The following is a 23,014-nucleotide window of genomic DNA, read 5'->3' on the forward strand; positions in this document are numbered from 1 at the left end:
CCGGATATTTAATTTAGTTCCTCATCACGGGTACGAGTCGGTTGTTAGTTACCAAAGACAGGTTCCAGCAGCTGCAGCAAAGCAAGATCGTACGAAGCGCGGGATTGTTAGTGGTAAGCATGTGCTCGGTAGATGATATTCCATTAAGAAAAAAATGATTATCTTATAGTTTTATTGAGATGCTTCATTCGCCACTTCCATAAAAATCGTCACAGGATATTCCGATAATGTAAATACAACTGAATAGTAAACTTCATGTCAGAATTTGAAAAGACAACTCGTTCATATAGAACAAAATGCTTGTTATGTAACATGTCCCCTTTATTGTAAGACTTAGGTTGACGTGATAAATTGTTAATTTTGTTATTTTTTAGACATATTGTATTCACACGAATCTTAAATACATTCTTGTTCTATGTGATCAAAATGGGACGAATAGTCTCGATAGTGACAGTCACTGACTTTTCGTTTCTCACATAAATCCCATATGCAGACGCATTTTCTTCAGTTGATGGTGCTTTTTGATCTTAATTTTTCTTTTCCTTAACACCGATTTTTTAGATTAACAATTAACTAAAATAGTTAATATTTAATATAAAACAAAATTTATGTAAATTTTGCATTGGTAGTACTCGTGGAGTGCCTGAAGGTCTCCTTCAAGTGCAATCAACACTTTCAGCAGACAGTATTTGTATTCCCTAACAACAGTTACGTACGTATTACTTTAAATTAATTGTCTAAAGCATATGTCACCTGATGAACCAGCATATTTAGCCAGGCTTCTAGATTAAAAAGGTTAAAATCACAATAAATTAAGAAGAAAATGCCCTAACAATTATGCTGGAATAGACAGGGATCTGGATTAGACAAGGGCTGGTTTGACAGATTACACTGTATATAGGAACCGTCAATGATAATACTACACAGGTACATTGTACTGTATAAAACATATACTAAGGCTGCCGGTACACCATTAGGTTATCTTTAATTTTATATGTATTGAAACTAGAGAGGACAATTAAAAAATAGTGGTCAGTCCAGGATTCCAACCCTGGGACTTCTGAAAACTAAGGCTGCCGGCACAGCATTTAGGTTTATTATCTTTACATGTATTGGAACAAGAGAAGACAATTAAAATGTAGTGGTCATGATCAGCACAGGATTCGAACCCCGGGACTTCTGAACACTAGCCGAATGTTCTACCGCTGAGCTACCTGGTCCAGTCTGGCTACAAATTAAAAACTTAGTTGGTAATAATACATAATAAGATGTAGGACAAATTTTCCAGACTAGTTCTAGAACTATTCCATAATGCAATTGGAAATATAAATTTCTATGGAATTTTCTATCAAACATTTATGAAAATTACATTGGAATCATGATGTTATAATACATTTAATATTTGATGAAACTAATTCTTATGGCAATAGGTATTCTCCCTATATACATGTTTATCAAAAGATAACAACAGAAGAGTTTAACCAAAATTTTCTTTGTTCATTATGTGTTCATATTGCCATAGAAGTGCTAAAAATGTGTTACCTAGAATCTGCGGTGGCTGAGTGGTTAAGATGTCACGACATATTACCACAAGCCCTCCACCTCTTGGATGCAGGTTCGAATCCCATGTGGGGCAGTTGCCAGGTACTGACTGCTGGTCGGTGGTTTTTCTCCTAGTACTCCGGCTTTCCTCCACCAACAAACCTCTCACGTCCTTACATGACCCTGGCTGTTAATAGGATGTTAAAATAATAAACCAAACCAAAAAATGTGTTACCAAGGATATATATGCAGCAATTAATTTCATTATGCATTCCAATTTAGTATTTGTCCAAAATAAACCTATAGTTGGACAGTATGATAGTTTATATGGACACAACATAATTCAATAACAATTGACAAATACACAAACCAATATCTATGCATATGAATTCAATATCAATATCAGTGTGCAACAATTTCATGTTGATAAAAAATTGCAGATAAATAAAAACTTACTGAAAGTGTTCATATGTGCTTAAAGAAATTCAGAAATGAGATAATCCTTTCACAAGTTTGCCAAAACTTCCATTTTAAAACAAATAATCCATGTTTTCCCTTCCATACTTCAGCAGACACAATCACCATTTTGTAGAAAAAATATGTAGAAGTCATGTGACTCATGCAGAATAGTATTAGTTCTGAAACTGTTCTGAAGCTTTTATACAAAATTGTAAATGGAAAAATTCAAGAACTTTTGAAGAGCATGTCAAGTTATTAAACTGACACAGAACATATGGAGAACAAATGATGTTTTGAAATAGTTCTAAAACTGGTCCACAAAATGTTTTAGAACTTTAATTTTGTAGAAATAGAATTCTGGAACTTTCCATTGGAAGAGTTACTTACAAGACAAATCTATATCTATCCAGAACAGTTCTAGAACTATACATATATATTCTAGACTCCAGAAAGAAGTTTCACAGGGGTTATGTGTGATATGGGCAAATGATTGGTAACAAGATTTAAGTTGTTGGGAAAAAAATGAAAACTGATCATCGATTTAAAAAAACAACCCACTAGTTACCGTAATTGAAATGTTTTAGAAATCTTCATAAATCTTCGGATTTGTGTTATGAAAGTATTACTTTTTGTAATGCAACTGAACACCTAGTTTAACTTAATATCTTAAAGACATATCCTTCCTAACATACATACACTAAATATATCCTTGTGTTCACTGCCTAAATAATTAAGTCATTCAGTCAGACATTAACAATAAAATAGTGTCATACATTAGTGTGTATTTGTGAGTAGAGGATAGTATCCAATAGATAGATTTGTTTTGTAAATTCAAGGCTGATACAGGTATAATCAATATCCTCTGTCTTTATAAATATTTCAGTAAAACAATTACCTATATGTTTGGGATTCAAAATCAATAAATAACTTGTGCATAAGCATATAAAACATTATCGGTATACGTAGCTCATTAATTTTTCAGACATTTTTTTTTCTAGAAAAATATCACTGTATACATTAAAAAATTGTATGTATTATATATAAAGATAAATACATTGCTACATCACTTTGTTAGCTCATCTGCCCGAAGCATCAAGGTGAGCTTATGCGATACCGCAGCGTCCGTTTCCGTCCGCCGTCCGTCAACAATTGACTTCTTCTCCATAACCGCTGCCTGGAATTTAACAAAATTTTACTGGTAGCACCCTTTTGGACTACTGACTGAAAATTGTACAAATGGTGGGACTGACCCTAGGGGCCTGATAGGGCGGCACCAAAAGGGGTGAAATTGGCTATATTCATATAAACAACACAACTATTTTCAAATAAATGACCTCTTCTCTGAAACTAAGCATGAGATATCACTCATAATGCAATGGTAGCATCCTTATAAGGTGGGGATTCAAAATTATACAAGTGAAGGGGCTGACATAGTGGGGTCCTGAAGGGCGGGGCCAAAAGAATCAATTTGGCTAATTTCATATTATCAACTTCTTCTCTAAAACTAAGCATGGGATAGCACTCTTATGCAATGATCACTAAGCATCCTTATAGGGTGGGGATTCAAAATTGTACAAATGATGGGGTTAATCTCCAAGCCATAATTTAACAAATTTTGACTGGTAGCATCCTTATGGGCTACTGACCGAAAATTGCACAAATGGTGGGGCTGACCCCAAGGGGCCTGTATATAGGTGTATATATAGGAATGTTATTGCTGGGATTACACTAATTTCCAGTTTGCTTAGCAAAAATTGCAAAAGTGATTTTTTTCTCTTTAGCAAATAAGAATTTCATTTAGCAAATTGTGCATTCACAGCATTACTAAGAAGCATCAAATAATTATTTTTTGCATCAATTGAAAAGTACACACATAGAAAAGATCCCAATCATTCATTAAACCATACTCCATCGTGAGTATTGTAACTTTACATCCCTTCAACATTAAAATATATACGGTACAGTAACTGATTTAGACTTGCTATGAAAGTAATGCGACTGATAAAAACGATGTTTGAAGCTCTTGTCCACGTGATTATATAATGGATGTGTAAAGAAATACTTCAGCATTTTTTGCAAATTAGGATGAATTTATTTGAGCTATTAGCCAGATCGATTTGTTTTTAACGAAAATGCGAATGAATAGTGTGAGCCCAGAATTGGTACAGGTAGTTGATAAGTGTATATAGGAATGTTATTGGTAGTTGATAGGTGTATATAGGAATGTTATTGGTAGTTGATAGGTATATAAGAATGTTATTGGTAGTTGATAAGTGTATATATATAGGAATGTTATTGGTAGTTGATAGGTGTATATAGGAATGTTATTGGTAGTTGATAGGTATATATAGGAATGTTATTGGTAGTTGATTGGTGTATATAGGAATGTTATTGGTAGTTGATAGGTGTATATATAGGAATGTTATTGGTAGATGATAGGTGTATATAGGAATGTTATTGGTAGATGATAGGTGTATATGGGAATGTTATTGGTAGATGATAGGTGTATATGTGACGGCGACTGACAAAATGGGCCCAGATGCGGCGATTATGACGTCGGAATAAATGACGTTATAAAGTTACGCACATTTTTTGCCGACGTCAACACGTGTATTTGCGGAATCTCTCAATAAACTACGTTTCATAAAGCCCGCATTTTATGTATAAATTAAACTACCTGTAAAGTATCAATACATAATATGAAGGGTAGACTGGTGAGTACCAGGTGATCAGTATATACATGTAGGTACTTTCTCACAAAAATACAAATAAATAAATAAATAAAGCTGCAAACAGCACATTAGAAAAAAAATATTGAAATTGTTTTTCTCTTCGTTGGTAGAGATAACAATTAATATATTCATGGCAAATCAATCAAAGATAAGAGTGAAACAAATTCTGATTTGTCTCAATCAGTTTCGACTGAAATTCCAATATGCCACATGTCAGGGGATCCGGACAAATATATTTATAAATAAATTTAATACAGTTTTAACATTTTCAAATCTTATCTAGCAATATTGTTTCTTCACAGATATTCTGGAAATTCCACAGGCTTTGCTCTTTCACAAGTTGATAATATTTTGCAATACGTCGTAACATATTTAAAATAAAATATCGAAAATCAAAGTCGTAAAAGTCACTGAAATTATACCGAATACATTGATATACATGTTGCAAACATATCACGAGTACGGAAACTTAAAATGCAAACAACGGGATGTTGTTTTAAAGACAAAATAAAGGCAAGAAAATTGTGTTAGAAATATTCTGTCTGAATTGTAAGAGGACAAGGAAGCAGATTTCATCAGCCGAGAATTGAATTCTGTAGATGAACCACAGGTGTTTGGCTTTATACTATTGTTTTCTCTTTACATGTATACATACGCAATTCGAGTAGATAGAGATAGAACAAAAATATCTATAGAACCAAACACCTGTGGATGATCTTTAATTTTGTATGAGAATAAGTTAAGTTTCTGATCAGTGCAAATGATGTCTATTTTCTTGTAGAACTATGCGACGATGATAACAAGGAATGTGGTATTTATAGTGGACGTCGGTAGAGTTCAGTGCTAATGCTTTGGTCACATCCGCTTCCGATTAGGCTTAGGATGTATTCCCGGCATGCATTTTAGCCATTTTTGCCTGGTCTCCGGACGGACACCAGACATGGCCGGCCGGTGGATGGGACCCTCAGACAGCATTGGGGACGTGCCCAAAGATTTTTAATTCGAAGTTAGAATATTCCCGGAGTTCCGTAGAATTTCATAATCGGCCACATATCCCACATATCCTTCACATATCGTTTAATCGAGCGGCAATCATATCGCCCGACATTTGGCCGGGCCTGGGGTACAAGTGTCCTTCGTTGTCCGTAATCAACTAAGGCGATATTCGTACGATGTCCAGTGAATAGGCCAGTTATCGCCCGGACATCATGATAATCGATCGATTTAGCATTAGATATGTTAGGTCGATATTCACTGCCTCACCGGCCCCCCCAAAAAATTCTTTGGAAACAGACGTCGTACGATTACCGCACGGCCTCCTTTGAATGTACATGTAAATTATGTCGGACAAATTTTTTGACCGGTGTTGTCCAGTATCGGAAAATGGCCCAAAACCAGCGGTGTAATCCCGATTACCCCCTATCTCCGGATATCGACCGATCATTGTGACCATAACATTAATTTTGATGACATTATACAGTACATGATGCAGGAAGTGGTCAAGGGACGAAGATGATTTATATATACTTTGTACAGTTTTGTGAGGATCCCGCACACCAACCCCACCCAGTCTAGTCAAATCACTCATCAGTGCTTAAATCTTAGGGTGAAACAGTATTTTTCATTTCATCTACACCATCTAGAAAGAGCTAGGGGTCTGAGAATTAGTTACAATTTATATCAATTTTTTATCTGTGTACCAGAGTGTACATATATTGGTTTTAGGGGTCTTATAATCAAGATAAAAAAACTGTGGAACTTTAGATCCAGAGCATTAGGACCTCTATATAGTGATCTATTGGCACTGTGGTGGGTTCAAATTGATATAAACTGTTACTTATTCTCAGAACCCTCTATTTGAAACGTTTTTTTCGTCTTTTTTTTTTCAATCGTGTGTATTGCAATTTCTCTTAACGTTTTTTATCCGAAATATATATATAAAGTAGAACTCTAAAAATAGGTTTAGTTCTTGAGTAGTCTATAAGATATATTGAAAGGAAAGAGTCTTAAATGTAAATGCGATCAATCGTTTCTTAAATCTAATCACTCCATCCACAGATTTTTGTTTTATGTGCCATAATGGGTCAGTATACTAAATCCAGTAGTATATCTACATGATATAAAATTTAAAATGTGTGAATCGGAGAACTACGAACACTTCCTGATTCACAGTTTAAGAAATCTAAATAGTTGACTTAAAACACACATTTAACAGAAAAAAACAGTAAAAGACATACATCGTTTTAGTGTTTTAAATGTTGATCTGATTAAAAAACACAACAGTTATTAAACTGAATTGCCTTTGTTTACCATAATAACCTCCTTCCCCACCATCATTTCCCGAGTGCTATATATTGTGACCACTTTGCTCGATCTCGAGTGCATGTATGAACTGTCCACGTCATATCGTTAAAAAAACCATTTAACAAACCCGCACACTATAATCAGATTAAGAACAACTGATACAAAAACAAGATGGATCTTGAATGTATAGATATAACAATATATATATAAATCCGTATAATTTTATGTATTATATGCCGTATTGTGGATGAGATAGAACGACACATTATTCCGGTCATACGGAAAGGAACATGGGCCAACTTAATCAGCCTACACGACGGGTGTTTAGACATGTACACTGTGGTTTCCAAGGGTGAACGCAAAGAGATCGGAGGGTTCGGGCTCGATTCACTAGTACTTTGAAAACCTCATCTAACCCGTATACGATGTTTCATACATTTGTCTTTTTATTTGATCATTTAATCCACATTCAATTTAGTTTTGACGGTTTTATTTACATCATCTATTCGGACTTCGTCAATTCTTAGCACATGAGCGCATACGCATGCATGTGCATGTAGCTAAAGGCTGTTCATGCATAAATGTAATATTATTTGACTTCTTCGGTATATATCTCATTGGTCACTCCATTAATGCTATTCGTATACCAACATTCTAGTTAAAAGAATCTGGAAGCATATACATGTAAACTTTAATCAAATGCATAGATCTTTGACTTTTTAAATACGAACATACAAAGCAATATCATTGCATGAAATTTTCCTCGTGAAGTTGTTCTTTTGGCGGTTGCTGTGGAATCATGAATATTAAAAAAAATATATCATATTTGATTTATTAATGGTAAAAATTCCAAACCATGAAACTAAATCACACGCGAAAATATTTTGTTACACATAGCACGCAGTGTTTCACCCCGTCACATCGTAGACTTAGATTGTTACATGTACGTGTCACAGATTATCTTGTATTTTGATAGAACGTACAATGATGTAGTTTCATGTAACACTGATCGAGCTAAACTTTTTTTTAATAAATTACAGGTGTTAAAGACCAGTCCAAAGCATAGTCATATGCACCTGTATGTTTTATGTAACGTCATTGGCAGCCTTGTGACATGACGTCAATGTTCATGACGTGATGATTTGACGTCGCTAATTTTGTCATTAATGAATCTACATGGTGCCTCATTCAAAGTCGCACATCTCTTAAATGCTTTATCCTACGGCTTTAATATTTTGTAAACGTGATCTTCACACCATAAAGTAAATAAAAATGTGAAAAAATGAAAATGTGATTTTTCCTCATCTGGGCCCATTTTGTCAGTCGCCGTCACATATAGGGATGTTATTGGTAGTTGATAGGTGTATATAGGGATGTTATTGGTAGTTGATAGGTGTATATAGGAATGTTATTGGTAGTTGATAGGTGTATATATAGGAATGTTATTGGTAGATGATATGTGTATATAGGAATGTTATTGGTAGATGATAGGTGTATATAGGGATGTTATTGGTAGTTGATAGGTGTATATAGGGATGTTATTGGTAGTTGATAGGTGTATATAGGAATGTTATTGGTAGATGATAGGTGTATATAGGAATGTTATTGGTAGTTGATAGGTGTATATATATAGGAATGTTATTGGTAGTTGATAGGTGTATATAGGAATGTTATTGGTAGTTGATAGGTATATATAGGAATGTTATTGGTAGTTGATTGGTGTATATATATAGGAATGTTATTGGTAGTTGATAGGTGTATATAGGAATGTTATTGGTAGTTGATAGGTGTATATAGGAATGTTATTGGTAGATGATAGGTGTATATAGCAATGTTATTGGTAGTTGATTGTTGTATATAGGAATGTTATTGGTAGTTGATAGGTGTATATATAGGAATGTTATTGGTAGATGATAGGTGTATATAGCAATGTTATTGGTAGTTGATATGTGTATATAGGAATGTTATTGGTAGATGATAGGTGTATATAGGAATGTTATTGGTAGTTGTTAGGTGTATATAGGAATGTTATTGGTAGTTGATTGGTGTATATAGGGATGTTATTGGTAGTTGATAGGTGTATATATATAGGAATGTTATTGGTAGATGATAGGTGTATATAGCAATGTTATTGGTAGTTGATTGTTGTATATAGGAATGTTATTGGTAGTTGATAGGTGTATATATAGGAATGTTATTGGTAGATGATAGGTGTATATAGCAATGTTATTGGTAGTTGATTGTTGTATATAGGAATGTTATTGGTAGTTGATAGGTGTATATATAGGAATGTTATTGGTAGATGATAGGTGTATATAGCAATGTTATTGGTAGTTGATATGTGTATATAGGAATGTTATTGGTAGATGATAGGTGTATATAGGAATGTTATTGGTAGTTGATTGGTGTATATAGGAATGTTATTGGTAGTTGATTGGTGTATATAGGGATGTTATTGGTAGTTGATAGGTGTATATATATAGGAATGTTATTGGTAGTTGATAGGTGTATATAGGAATGTTATTGGTAGTTGATAGGTGTATATATATAGGAATGTTATTGGTTGTTGATAGGTGTATATAGGAATGTTATTGATAGTTGATAGGTGTATATAGGAATGTTATTGGTACTTGATTGGTGTATATCTATAGTAATGTTATTGGTAGTTGATAGGTGTATATATAGGAATGTTAATGGTAGTTGATAGGTGTATATATATAGGAATGTTATTGGTAGTTGATAGGTATATATAGGAATGTTATTGGTAGTTGATAGGTATATATAGGAATGTTATTGGTAGTTGATGGTAGGAAGTTTGGTAGTTGATAGGTATATATAGGAATGTTATTGGTAGTTGATTGGTGTATATAGGAATGTTATTGTTAGTTGATGGTGTATTATATAGGAATGTTATTGTAGTTATAGGTGTATATAGGAATGTTATTGGTAGTTGATAGGTGTATTATATAGGAATGTTATTGGTAGTTGATAGGTGTATATATATAGGAATGTTATTGGTAGTTGATAGGTGTATATATATAGGAATGTTATTGGTATGTTGATAGGTGTATATAGGAATGTTATTGGTAGTTGATAGGTATATATATATATAGGAATGTTATTGGTAGTTGATAGGTGTATATAGGAATGTTATTGGTAGTTGATTGGTGTATATAGGAATGTTATTGGTAGTTGATAGGTGTATATATATAGGAATGTTATTGGTAGTTGATAGGTGTATATATATAGGAATGTTATTGGTAGTTGATAGGTGTATATATATAGGAATGTTATTGGTAGTTGATAGGTGTATATAGGAATGTTATTGGTAGTTGATTGATGTATATATATTGGAATGTTATTGGCAGTTTGATTGGTGTATATATATAGGAATGTTATTGGTAGTTGATAGGTGTATATATATAGGAATGTTATTGGTAGTTGATAGGTGTATATAGGAATGTTATTGGTAGTTGATTGGTGTATATAGGAATGTTATTGTAGATAGGTGTTGATAGGTGTATATATAGGAATGTTATTGGTAGTTGATAGGTGTACTATAGGATGTTATTGGTAGTTGATAGGTGTTATATAGGAATGTTATTGGTTGATAGGTGTATATATATAGGAATGTTATTGGTAGATGATAGGTGTATATAGGAATGTTATTGGTAGTATATGTTGTGTTATTGGGTAGTGTTATAGGAATGTTATTATGATAGGTGTTATATAGGAATGTTATTGGTAGTTGATAGGTGTATATATATAGGAATGTTATTGGTAGTTGATAGGTGTATATAGGAATGTTATTGGTAGTTGATAGGTGTATATATATAGGAATGTTATTGGTAGTTGATAGGTGTACATTAATAGGAATGTTATTGGTAGGTTGATTGATGTTTATAGGAATTGTGTTGGAAGGTTATTACTTGGTTAAGGAATTTAACTTGTCAGGTTGATATGTAACTGCTAGGTTGTCAAATTAGTGTTTTTTAAGGCCAAATTTACGGAAATGCCTTGAAATGTAATGTGTAGGTTGACACGTTTATTTTGAAGGAATGTAAATGGTTCAGTGTAGTCATATAGGTTAGTTGGTCAACTTGCTTGATCTCATTTGATTTTAATAAAATCAATTGACTTGACTTCATGTCTTTTATTGCAATCCAGGTGTGGCTGTTCTCTGATGTGGAACAATCTGCGCACTGTATCCTATGTATACGTACAATGCATTGAAAACAGGTAATTTGATAGACTTCAGGATGAGAATACCCTTAGAGTAACGTACATACTCTGAATCGGATGAGATCAAAATGCCGAAAGCTGTTGCTAAACCTGGATGTGCTAGGACCAGAGCTCTGCTCCTTCTTGCAGAGAAAAATTCTAACACTGAATTGGTCACACCATGCCGTCTTCTGCTGGTTCTGATTGTTTCTTCCATCATGATTGCAGGTTAGTATTATTGGTAGTAAGAGGTTCAGCTGGAAGTAAGTTAGGAAATTACCAATAAACAAACAGGTATCGGTTTATAATGCATTAATTTAATTATTCTATAATTGTAGGGCAATTTTAATTACTTAAAAAGATTTTTTATGTAACTTCATGATTAATATGACAAAAGACTTTCCACAGAGATATATTTGCGATTTGCACACACATATATACACAGTTCAAATTGCGTTGACATTTGTCATTTAGGACTACAAAAAAAGGTGGCCTTTTTAAGCACCTAGGTGGTTTTATACAGAGGTGGTCGCTTTGATAGGAGAGAAATAGGCCTTTTTTCATTCAAACATTATTTTTATTATTGCATGTATATTGATGGAACTTGACAGGGTATCCACTGAACATGTTTCTTCTGTTTATAAAGGTATATCATTCAGCGTTGTCCCTGAGGATTTTAAGGAGGGATCTTTGAATGAAATTATTAATCTTTCTCAACACCCCTACACATTTGACCATGAATTGGCGATGAAGGAACGTGAGTACAACTTGGAGTACTATGAAAGACCACAGCACAACTGGAAGGTGGAAAGAAGATCAAGTCTCTCCCTTGATGAGTTCTTCGATACTTATGATGCTAAATGGTAATGTAACAAAATTCATTTTATCGTATACAAATTAAATTATTTTCAACATGTTTGATCAGGGTAAGAATATTTCAATGTACCTATAGATCCAGATGCAAAAGGATGCAAAGGAGTACAAAAGTTTGGGCCCGTTTTGGCCACCAGATCCATCAGTTGTTCAAAACTGTTAATAACCCCAACGGTCTTCTGGTCTTCTTTTTCTGCAGCAACTTTTTCTGACCATTTTCATGAAAACTGTATATAAAAATTGGATCGCCATGAAATTTTGCGGATGTGTCGACCGGTTTCATTTTTTCCGACCAGCATCCGAGATGGCCGCCACAGCCTAAATCTTTGTTCGAAATTGAACTGCTTATAGAAATTTAACTACTGGTCTGATTTGCCTGGAATTGGTTTCAATACGTAGTTTAAATCAGTCAAATTTGTAAAATGAAAAATATCATAATTATGAGTAAAAATAAACAAATTTTATGACTTTCAAATTTTCTAAAAAAAACAGTAAGAGTTATCTCCCTTTATTCACTAGTCAGCAGGGATCCACTTAAGGTCCAAGTTCATTTTTCTTCTGCGAAATAAAATTTACTTACTGGTAACACAATGTCACATCATTATTCAGGTGAGGTTACTCTTGTCAAATTAGGCTCTGTGGAGATTGGGGGAACTTTATGTGAAGGCACCCGTCACAATTGCATCTTGTTTAGTATTTTGATTGTTGGATTTTATATATTTAGTACATTCCTAATTTAATTGTAATGAAGGTTGTTTGATTTTGCAGCTTCAGTTGCTATGGTAGCCAATCAAATTATGCATGAATTATGAATATGTGGAAATTTTGACACTATTGTTTTGTCTAAGAAATCATTTTAGAGCACATCCTTTGTATTTCTCCTAAAGATGTTTTAGAAGTCCACAAAGATTCTCAGTAAATATAAATTTTGTTCTAAGATGCAATCTATGTTTTCATAGACAAGAAATGGCCAATATTGTCAAAGACTCCAAATTTTCACATTTTCATATTTTATGCATATTTTGAATGATTACCATGACAACTATAGCTGCAAAGTAAGTCATTACATTACAATTGAATCAGGGATGTACTAAATACAACAACAATTATTCACTAAATATGATGTGATGGATTTGGTGGGCAAAAAGGGCCCAAAGTCTCCAACCATATCCACTTCTTTTGTAGTCATAAAAGGAACTGCATGGTCATTTTTTTGTATATATATGTATACATATTCAATACAGTTTCTGTCACTCAGTTGACAAAGTATCTTTCTTAAGATTTCCAAAATTGGCTTTGTTCATAAAGCTGTTTGGTTTTCATGCTAAGACCTAGATTTGCTTCCAATTTTTGGAATTTTTCATGTTTTACTCTAGCTCACATATATGCAAGCAGGGATCAATCTAGGTTTTGGGGGAAACTACCCTTTTTCAAAATAGGGGGAAAGTTTGGCGAATTATAGGAGAATTTGAATCTTCTTTTTTTGTTCCAAATTATATTCATTTTGATGAAAAGTACTGTAAAACCACTTATTTTATTTTTAGATTTAATAAAGCAAGACTTTAAGCTCAATAATGAAAAATTTGAGTTTATCATCAAATATGCAGTAGCTGTATGACAAATTTCAAGAAATTTGCAAACAAAAGCCTAAAAACATTAATGAAAAATAAGTCACAGTGGAAATTGTGTTACAAACACGGTAATGTTTTAGCTTCAAATCGGGAATTTTTAATTCATTAAGTGAATTTTAGGCCAGAGGGGAATTCATTCCTTGAGGGGAAATTTACCCAAAAACGGTAATAAATCAGAGCTAGATTGATCCCTGGCAAGTAAATGGTACATACAAATGGATACCGGTACTTGCTGCGATACAAAAATGCTTAAATTTGCTAAGCATTCCAAACTTATTCATCACATTTTGATTCACAATGACTTTTGAAAATTTATCTGAATTATCAATCTTATTTACAGATGAAATTTGTTACATATTTGCTTGTTGCAGTATTTCGTGGCTTTCAAACCAATAGGTTTATGTGTGATAGTAAGATAGATTAATTATTGATCCATATTTTCTCTTTGGTATTGTTCTCAGGCCTGTAATTTTGACTGATGTGGTTACCAAGTGGCCGGCAATGAATTGGACAAAAGAAGTTTTTATACGGAAATATGGCAAAGAACGAGTGGTGATGAAAGCTGTGGTGGTAAGTTTTTAAAACATCTTTAAATTGTCCCATACAGGTGTAGCCCTGGTGAATGCTAGCTGTATTATACTGCTCGGCCAGAGAAAATTTCTGTCTATAGCTCGACAGGTTGATCAAGTGCTTCTCTGGAAACAACATTCTACAGAACTTTTAATTTTTTGACCAAAAACTCAAAAAATATGTGCATATTGCTTTTCAAACTTAAAAATCACATAGAAGCTGCAGTTATTTTCCAGCATTTTGCCTTCCTGCACATACCATTAAATGATTGTTTTTATCTCAAAACAAGAACTGCAATTAACAAGTGATGACACTTAAGGTAATAACATATGTGAATGAACTACACTTGCAAGGCTATAACTGGAATGAGGATGTGATAAATTAAAATTCTTTCTAACACTTCAGATTGTGTCATTAGCTGATATAGTAACATAAACTTTACTCTCTAGCTTTGATAAACAGTGATGCTCATACATTACATTGATGGCGTATGTTTATATCTTAGGGAGGACTGCAGCATGCTACTGGCCATGCTTTACCGTTAGAGGTTTTCATTGACCACCTGAATGAAGCCAGCTTTGACACCTGGACTTACCTTGAGGATGAACTTTTCCTTGTCATGCGACCGGAGCTTAAAAATGATATTGGCATAAATGTATATAGAAATACTATCTTTGATGGCAAACAAACATTTTGCCATAAATATTCAAGTAAAATTATTCCTTTATGATCTAAATTCATATAAAGTGTTAAGATATTTAAAATGAAGTCTGAGGTTATGATTTATTTATTGTAATTTTGAACAATTCCACCTTTATCTAAAGGTATGATTTCTTGATCAGGTGAAAATCTAAGGTGTGTGTAATGTGTATGGACAACTGTACACTTTAGGAGTTTTGTTTAAAAAAAAAAACAAGAAAAAAAACAACAACAAAATCTGATTCAATGTAATTCTCTGTCTACTCTGATTAATAATGCATGTAATGTAAATATTTTGCTCTTTCTTTAACAGGAATATGCAGAGGAAAATTTCTTTAATCTGTTCCCAGAGGTGGTTAGGCCATGGGGCTGTATGATGTTGTGGGGTACGGCTCATTCTCGCTCCTCCCTACACATGGACCCCTATAATTGGACAGGAATCAGCGCAGTTCTCCAGGGACACAAAAAATGGAAGGTAGTGGCTGAACTGGTCAACAATGTAACAACACTTGTTAGGGACCACACTGGTTAATAGTGTAACAATATACAGTTGTTGCGTGCCTGATCAGTCAACAGTCAAAACTCTTTTCCCGAGGTGTTGGGACCAACCTGAGGAATTGTTTCCCAAAACTGAAATCCACAGAAACGGCTGACTGTGTGATAAATAGTTTGACTGTTGACCATCGAGGAATTTTTGCTCACGCTTTATTTTTGATGTCATAAATACTGCTGCATCGGATTCAAATTTTGTCTTTGACTTAAAAAATTAATCACAAGTTTGGTCTAACTTATTATGAGAATTACAATAATGAGACTATGGTTACAGTTTTGAGTTTATCTGTTTCTCAAAAAAAGGCTAATAATAACCAAACTCTGAATACATTTAAAGGACATCATGAAGACCTAAATCCATCCATGTTTTGATACATTCAGAATCTTTGAATGTATTGATGCTTTTTCAGTGAAAACGTATACGTAAGACCATTATCATACATCTATGTATTTACCACTACGAAATTCTAATACGCTATCTCCAGCAGACTATGATATTAGAGTAATGTAAAGGCAAAAACAGTACAGGTAAGATAGGTAATGTTGTGATACTGTGAGAATTTCTTCTCTACACTAAGATCTGTACCAAACAGAAAAACAAACAGGCAAATATCAATTTGCTGTCTTGCCTGCCTTGTAAATAGAAAATATTGCGATACTGTGAGAATTTCTTGGTTCTTAAGGTTCATGTAATGGCTTTAACCAGTGATATTTTGCAAGCCTAAAACGCATTACTGTGCTGCTATTGAACAGAACTAATTTCATTAATTGTTGGTATATACCCTGGCTAACTGTCAGTCTTACTGTTGATAAGTAATTTGTGAAGCTGCTTGTAAATTTCAGTAAAATAAGAGAAAAATGTATATTTCTGGAGAAGACATAGAACTCGTGTGAATTGCATTGATGGCACCAAATAAACATGCTATCGTGTTCAGTAGTGACTATGCCAGGTACTCCAACAGTTTGTTTGGCAAAATCGGACCAGCGAATAGCGCAGGAGCCTATTGTTGTAAATGCAAATGGCTGCTTTAAATGGCGGATCACAAATATAGCATATAAGAAGACATTTTAATTGATACAAGTGCTCTTATATACACTATAAGGTACTCTGAACATGACAAGAAGAATATTTACGAAAAAAAATAGTTAAAATGTGAACTTTGAGGCTCTTTCCGGAAATTTGCATTTTTCGCCCCAAACAGATTGTTTGAACTATTTTTTTCATTAAGAGTCTTCTTGTTATGTTCAGAGTACCTTATGGTGTCTATAAAAACATTTGTATCAATTGAGATGGCTTCTTATATGCGATATTTTTGATCTGCCATTTATAGCAGCCATTTGCATTTACTACACTAGGCTCCGGCGCTATTTGCTGGTCCGATTTTGCCAAACAAACTGTTGGAGTAACTGGCATATTCACAACTGAACACGATGGCATGATTATTTGGTTCCATCAATGCAATTCACACGAGTTCTATGTCTTCTCCAGAAACATACATTTTTCTCATATTTTACTGAAATTTACAAGCAGCTTCACAAATTACATATCAACAGTAAGACTGACAGTTAGCCAGGGTATATACCAACAATTAATGAAATTAGTTCTGTTCAATTGCAGCACAGTAATGAGTTTTAGGCTTGCAAAATATCACTGTTTAAAGCCATTACATGAACCTTAATACATGTATTCTACGGGATGGGAGATAACTCTCCAATTTATCCTTGGAACTACTTATAAAAGGGAGGCTACTATTTGACAAACCAGACTACTCCATCCATAACATGTACTCCATCTGTAATGTACTTTTTCAGTTGATACCTCCGGGTCAGGACCATCTGTTGTATGTAGACCCTGTCCGCTGTGGATTCCCACTTGAGTGCCGCAAATATGATAGGTGAGATCATTTTTATTATGATAGGTGAGATCATTTTTTATTATGATAGGTGAGATCATTTTTATTATGATAGGTGAGATCATTTTTTTTATGATAGGTGAGATCATTTTTATTGTGATTGGTGAGATCATTTTTATTATGATAGGTGAGATCATTTTTATTATGATAGGTGAGATCATTTTTTTATGATATGTGAGATCATTTTTTTATGATATGTGAGATCATTTTTATTATGATAGGTGAGATCATTTTTATTATGATAGGTGAGATCATTTTTAATATGATAGGTGAGATCATTTTTATTATGATAGGTGAGATCATTTTTTATTATGATAGGTGAGATCATTTTTATTATGATAGGTGAGATCATTTTTTTTATGATAGGTGAGATCATTTTTATTGTGATAGGTGAGATCATTTTTATTATGATAGGTGAGATCATTTTTATTTCCTTTTGTTATCAGTAGTTTATGTGCTTCATCTTATCAAAGTTTACAATATGGATTAGGATTTTTATGTAGAGACAAAAAGTAATTGACTTGATTTTGTACCAAGGGGTGAAGGATTGATATCTGAATGTATTAAAGCTACTTGATTATTTATAAAAAAAATAAATCACAGAATATCCGTAACTTGTTACTAGTATAGTATGATTGGACTAGGTTGTTCATTGATTACCATGGTATCAGAGTTAGTGGAACATCTCCTGATCTGGCTGCTACATCCTCAGAATTGGTGGTAAATAAGTTCCAAGTATTTCTTGGAGGGTGAAGACTCTGAGAGAGGGCAGGAGTTCCTGCATTGGTGTATGGAGGCAATGTATTGGTTTCATACAGATGTTTCTAGTTATTGTGAATGGTATTTTACTTAGAATAGAACACCTGTTGGATTTAATGTAGAATTGTAGAAAAACAACTATTATAAGCCAGCTAGTGTTACACATTAACATGTAACAGATACCATTCTGACCTTCTTTTCACAGTCCCATTGATGCCTTTGACGTGGATACTAAGAAGTACCCACGATTTAAACGTGTACAGTTCCTGGAGGTGGATCTCTTCCCCGGTGAAATGTTGATAATACCCACAGGCTGGTATCATCAGGTGATAATCCTCATTATAAATCCACAGTCGTTAATTGTATATGTACTTTCACTTAATCATGATCTTAAATTTACAAAATCCCTGAATTAGACTTATTTAAAATTCATACCAAACATATAGAAAATATGATGTCAAGTCTTCAAAATTTTGTCAATGCTGATTTAACATAAGATTTTAACAATTTTGTTCCAAAGAATTATGAGTCCATAAAGAAGAATGTTATACTGTAAAATACAGGATATTTTTATCTTTAGAAAAATTCTGTCCATTTTTTACATTTGAACTATGTGGCTTGTATTTCTTCACAATAACATTAAGTTCAGAATCCATTTACTTATGATGTAGGCTAATCTTAATTTTTTAAGCATGCAGTTTTGTACATGTATTAGTTTTCTCATTACTTGGTTGTGTTAACAAATATGTTTTTTCTTGATATGCTGTTACTCTTGCAAACAAATAACCTAATCAATGATAAATATTCTCTTACAATAGGAGATAAATTTTTATTTATGAAAAACAGTCTAATATTAGTTTTGTATTTTGCTTTATATCCAGGCTTTCAATGTTGAACAGACACTTGCCATATCACTACAGATGATGAACAGGAACAACTACCTAGTGGTGCTTGAGGAAATCATTAAGGGAGGAAGTTTGAAGCGTAAGAAGTTACCGGCCTATTTCAATACACTTCTCCCGCCAGATCAGGTGGGTGTGGTCACAACTTAGCCTAGAACAATATATCCGGCCTACAATACTGTTTGGCCTGGTAGGAAATGGTACCTATGGGTCCTAGTGGAGCACTGCTCCAATGGATGAGGCACAATTTTCTCTGAGGTTTCCAATTATTTATGCATATAGATGAAGGTACTGGTATATATTATTTTGGCTCAAAATTAACAAAACCTATGTTCTAAATGCAAATTTGCCTACCTTTCCTTTCATGATATATCATAATTTCGTAATTTATAGTATTGTTGTGCAATTTTCCTTTGAAAGGACTTTATATGTGATACATTTATTAAAATATATGTGGCAACATGTGAATTGAAAATTTTTTATATGTTACCTGGCAGGTTTTAAAGGAATATAAAACAAATCTGACGAAATGCATGCAAACATGTAAATAACCTTTTATAAAATGTTCACTTCATTCTACTATCAGTAATATGTACCAATTGTAGCTCTCAAGACATCATTACCTTTCAAGAAGTCTTTAGAGCTACAGTATTACAGCTACAACATACAAAATTGTAGGATCAAAATAATTGGGAATGGGGTAGTGAAATCAGGAAATGTATTATTGATAGCAAACAATTTACTAAATATTGATTAGGTATTCAATCAGCTTTTGTCTCCTTGCATTGATTTGGACTTTTTAAGGCTGATCAGTGGTATGATGACGTTCAAATGTTACAGTATGGCATATTTGAAAGTGTTATGAAATGTAGTTTTACATTCTACACATCAATTTTTCCTACAGATACCCATTTTCCCCCTGAACAGCAAAACCTCTTATGTCCTTAAATGAACATAGCTGTAATTAGAATGGAAATAGCCCTGAATTAAATATATTTTCCTTCCTTTCAGGTAAAATTGTTCATGTCCCTCTTACCGAAAAAAGTGCTTCGTCATGGTGAGGAAGTCACAAAAGACATTTTGGATCAAATTAAGCTTACAAAAAACCAACAAAACCAAGTGAAATCAGGACTTGAGGATACCCCGGAAACAATTTGGGTTTGAAATGGAGTCTTAGCTAGAGAATCCATGAAATATAGGCATATATTGTAATATAGTTCTGGATACAGAACCAGAGAGCTGTTAAATATGACTATAGCTGAATCTTCTTACCTTGTTAAAATCAAAGATAATTTTTAAGGAGTTTTAATATTTTGTTGATCTCTGCCAGTCTTCTTACAAAAATATCATTTTATTTCAATGTTGAAATGGTGCAACATGTGAACAGTCTATTTGCTGTAAGTTAACAAAGTAAGATTCAATTGAATAATGTATTATTTTAATGCAGAATTCCTAGGGGAAAATGAAATCTATGCAAGATAAATGTTTTGTAGAATACACGACTTGTCAAATTTATTCATTCAACTCTTAAAACACAATTGGACTGGTCTACTTGCAGACCTGGGACAGCCCATTACACTTGATTTCAGAGGTGAATGGTTTAAGATTTTACTGTTTTATGTTAGTGGTGCATTTGTCCACAGACCTACAATGTATTTAGCTTAAGAGCTACATATTACAGAATTATTTATAGAATTGCATAAATATTTATATACTACGATTATTCCCATATCTGTAAGTTCATATTAGAGAGTTATCTACCCCTGCTGATATATTGATTATGACATCATATATGTGTGTGAGTGTATTAAAGGTCATATTGTCACAATCAAAACCCACAAGGGCAGATAACTCTATAATATGCTAAGGTTTTTGTTTTAATCAGTGGACCAAATTTTGAGACATTCCTATTACTCCTTACAATTATTTAGTATTTCTTATTTTATCTTAAAGTTCCTCTGTTGTACAACTGTGACCATGTAGTCATCATTAAGCTGTTAACAGGGCGTAATCAAGTACAATCTTGCATATATACATGTTTTTATTATTAAAAAAAGTCACAATATTTTTTTCAAGTTTTTGGTAAATCATCTGAAAATTGTTTACATTGTAATGTACATAATCATTTCCACTCAGATTTCTTTGTTTGATTTCTGTGTAGGAAAGTAAATTTGTCTTTCATTTTGTTTGTTAATCCTTGTATATTTGAAATCCAAAGTTTCTTTTGTGATATTTAAAGTTGAGATTTTATTTTGATAACTTTAATGCTTTTGCAATGATAATAATTTGTTTCGCCATACCATCCAGGAACTGAGAGAAATGTAGATGTGCAAAATGAACATTGCTGAAACTAAATATATGAACAAAATATTCAGGCTTCATGACTGATGCAATTTACTCCACAGATTTTTTTTCTACTTAATATTTGGCTCAATTTTTTTTTTATGAAATTGCATTGTATGATAATGTGAAACTGAATCGACCATTAACATATATTTTGTTATTATGTGTTCCACATTCTAACAGACACAGTGAAATTTGTTTGGCTGAAAATAACACAACATCAAAGCATCATATTGGTCTCCTTTAATACATTCCATGACTTGGAACAATAGACTACTGATGTTAGCAATGAAAAATCAAAAGGTGACACATTTCATCATTGTCTATCATGGTGAAATTGTTTCAGACTTAAAGTCCATTCACAATATTTATATGGCTAGTCTGATTGAGTGTTTGTTATTATGTTGTTGTTTTTAGATATGTTATTCTGTAGATATTGTTAATTAGGGTACATTTATTGTTAATTGTTTTTCTATGATGTAATAGTTTTACATCTTATCATTTTTTTGTATGTTTACATTACTCATTGGATCACCAGCTTGATTAATACAATGTCCGGAAAATATTTGTAGAATTTAGTGCAACACCAAATATCAGTATCTAAGTGGCTATATAAATTGTTGATAAATTACCTTCATTCAAGTCACTTGGGCCAAATAGCCTAGAAGTGTTGTTAACAGTTTCTTGTCAATATTAATTTCAGCCCTTTTGGTCTCCCCCTACCATATATAATCAGCTGACTGTTAAGTACCATGGTTCTACTTGTAAGAATTTCAATACCGGTAAGTCATATTGTGTACTTTACTGTTCTGGAGTAAACTTTTGTGTCTGATTTGTTTTTTAACATCATTAAGTACGGTAATATATGAAAAAGTTAAAGTTGCTCACAATCGGTAGCATTAAATGCTATGTAGAAGGTTTTTTTTTGTCTCAAATAACTCATTCTTTATGCATACATATGTATTAATTACACATTTTTAGTAAATGGTCTTTATTAGAATTTACAAACTTAAGCAATACACAATGAATGTACTAATTTTCGTAGCAAAAAGGTACATCAGTAATAGAAATGATTTGTAGACTGTTTCCTCCACAGTGTGTTAGATACATGTAGTTTCTATAGAAGGACGTTCCGCAGAAGATACTTCTACACTGTGGACTAGCCTACATGTAGTTTCTATAGAAGGACGTTCCGCAGAAGATACTTCTACACTGTGGACTAGCCTAGCTGTCCTAACTCTAAATGCTCCAATCCCTTGTTATTTTATAGCCAACATACCACAGTGGTAGTTGTTCTGATCATGTGCAATATGAAAGGTAATGTTTTCATTTATATTAATTTAAACATAATTGGTGAACATGTCTATTATTTTGTATTTTTTACTATTCATTTGATACAAACTTTGATATGATATTTCAGAGTTGCAGTTTTTTATTGCTTGTTCATGTTTTTAATAATTCATTTACATTTCAATAAACCTAGATCTGTGGTTATTTGGTTTTTTTTATGTCAT

The 23,014-nt window shown here is 33.1% G+C and overlaps 1 protein-coding gene across 2 annotated transcripts; it reads left to right on the forward strand.

Annotated features, from left to right (window-relative positions):
* On the forward strand, window positions 1-22,531 carry LOC138321840 (uncharacterized). 2 transcript variants are annotated; one of them, XM_069265845.1, is made up of 11 exons: window positions 42-113; window positions 630-712; window positions 11,205-11,486; window positions 11,905-12,121; window positions 14,224-14,332; window positions 14,838-14,987; window positions 15,345-15,506; window positions 17,396-17,478; window positions 18,461-18,581; window positions 19,137-19,286; window positions 20,169-22,531. In XM_069265845.1, exons 3-11 carry the CDS (start codon window positions 11,348-11,350, stop codon window positions 20,319-20,321), a joined length of 1,284 nt encoding a protein of 427 aa, XP_069121946.1. In that variant the 5' UTR covers window positions 42-113; window positions 630-712; window positions 11,205-11,347; the 3' UTR covers window positions 20,322-22,531. The 2 variants fall into 2 exon arrangements, with proteins under 2 accessions (XP_069121939.1, XP_069121946.1); XM_069265838.1 differs by lacking the exon at window positions 630-712 and having other exon boundaries at window positions 1-113.
* Window positions 22,532-23,014: the final 483 nt, after the last annotated feature.

This window comes from Argopecten irradians, chromosome 1 (assembly GCF_041381155.1).
Source record: "Argopecten irradians isolate NY chromosome 1, Ai_NY, whole genome shotgun sequence".
NCBI lineage: Eukaryota > Metazoa > Mollusca > Bivalvia > Pectinida > Pectinidae > Argopecten > Argopecten irradians.

Excerpts from the sequence above, each read along its gene's own strand:
- LOC138321840 (XM_069265838.1), top strand. The coding sequence starts at position 11,348 with ATGCCGAAAGCTGTTGCTAAACCTGGATGTGCTAGGACCAGAGCTCTG. Across the intron at positions 15,507-17,395 it reads AGGGACACAAAAAATGGAAG|TTGATACCTCCGGGTCAGGA; the intron begins GTAGTGGCTGAA and ends GTACTTTTTCAG. Across the intron at positions 18,582-19,136 it reads CCACAGGCTGGTATCATCAG|GCTTTCAATGTTGAACAGAC; the intron begins GTGATAATCCTC and ends CTTTATATCCAG.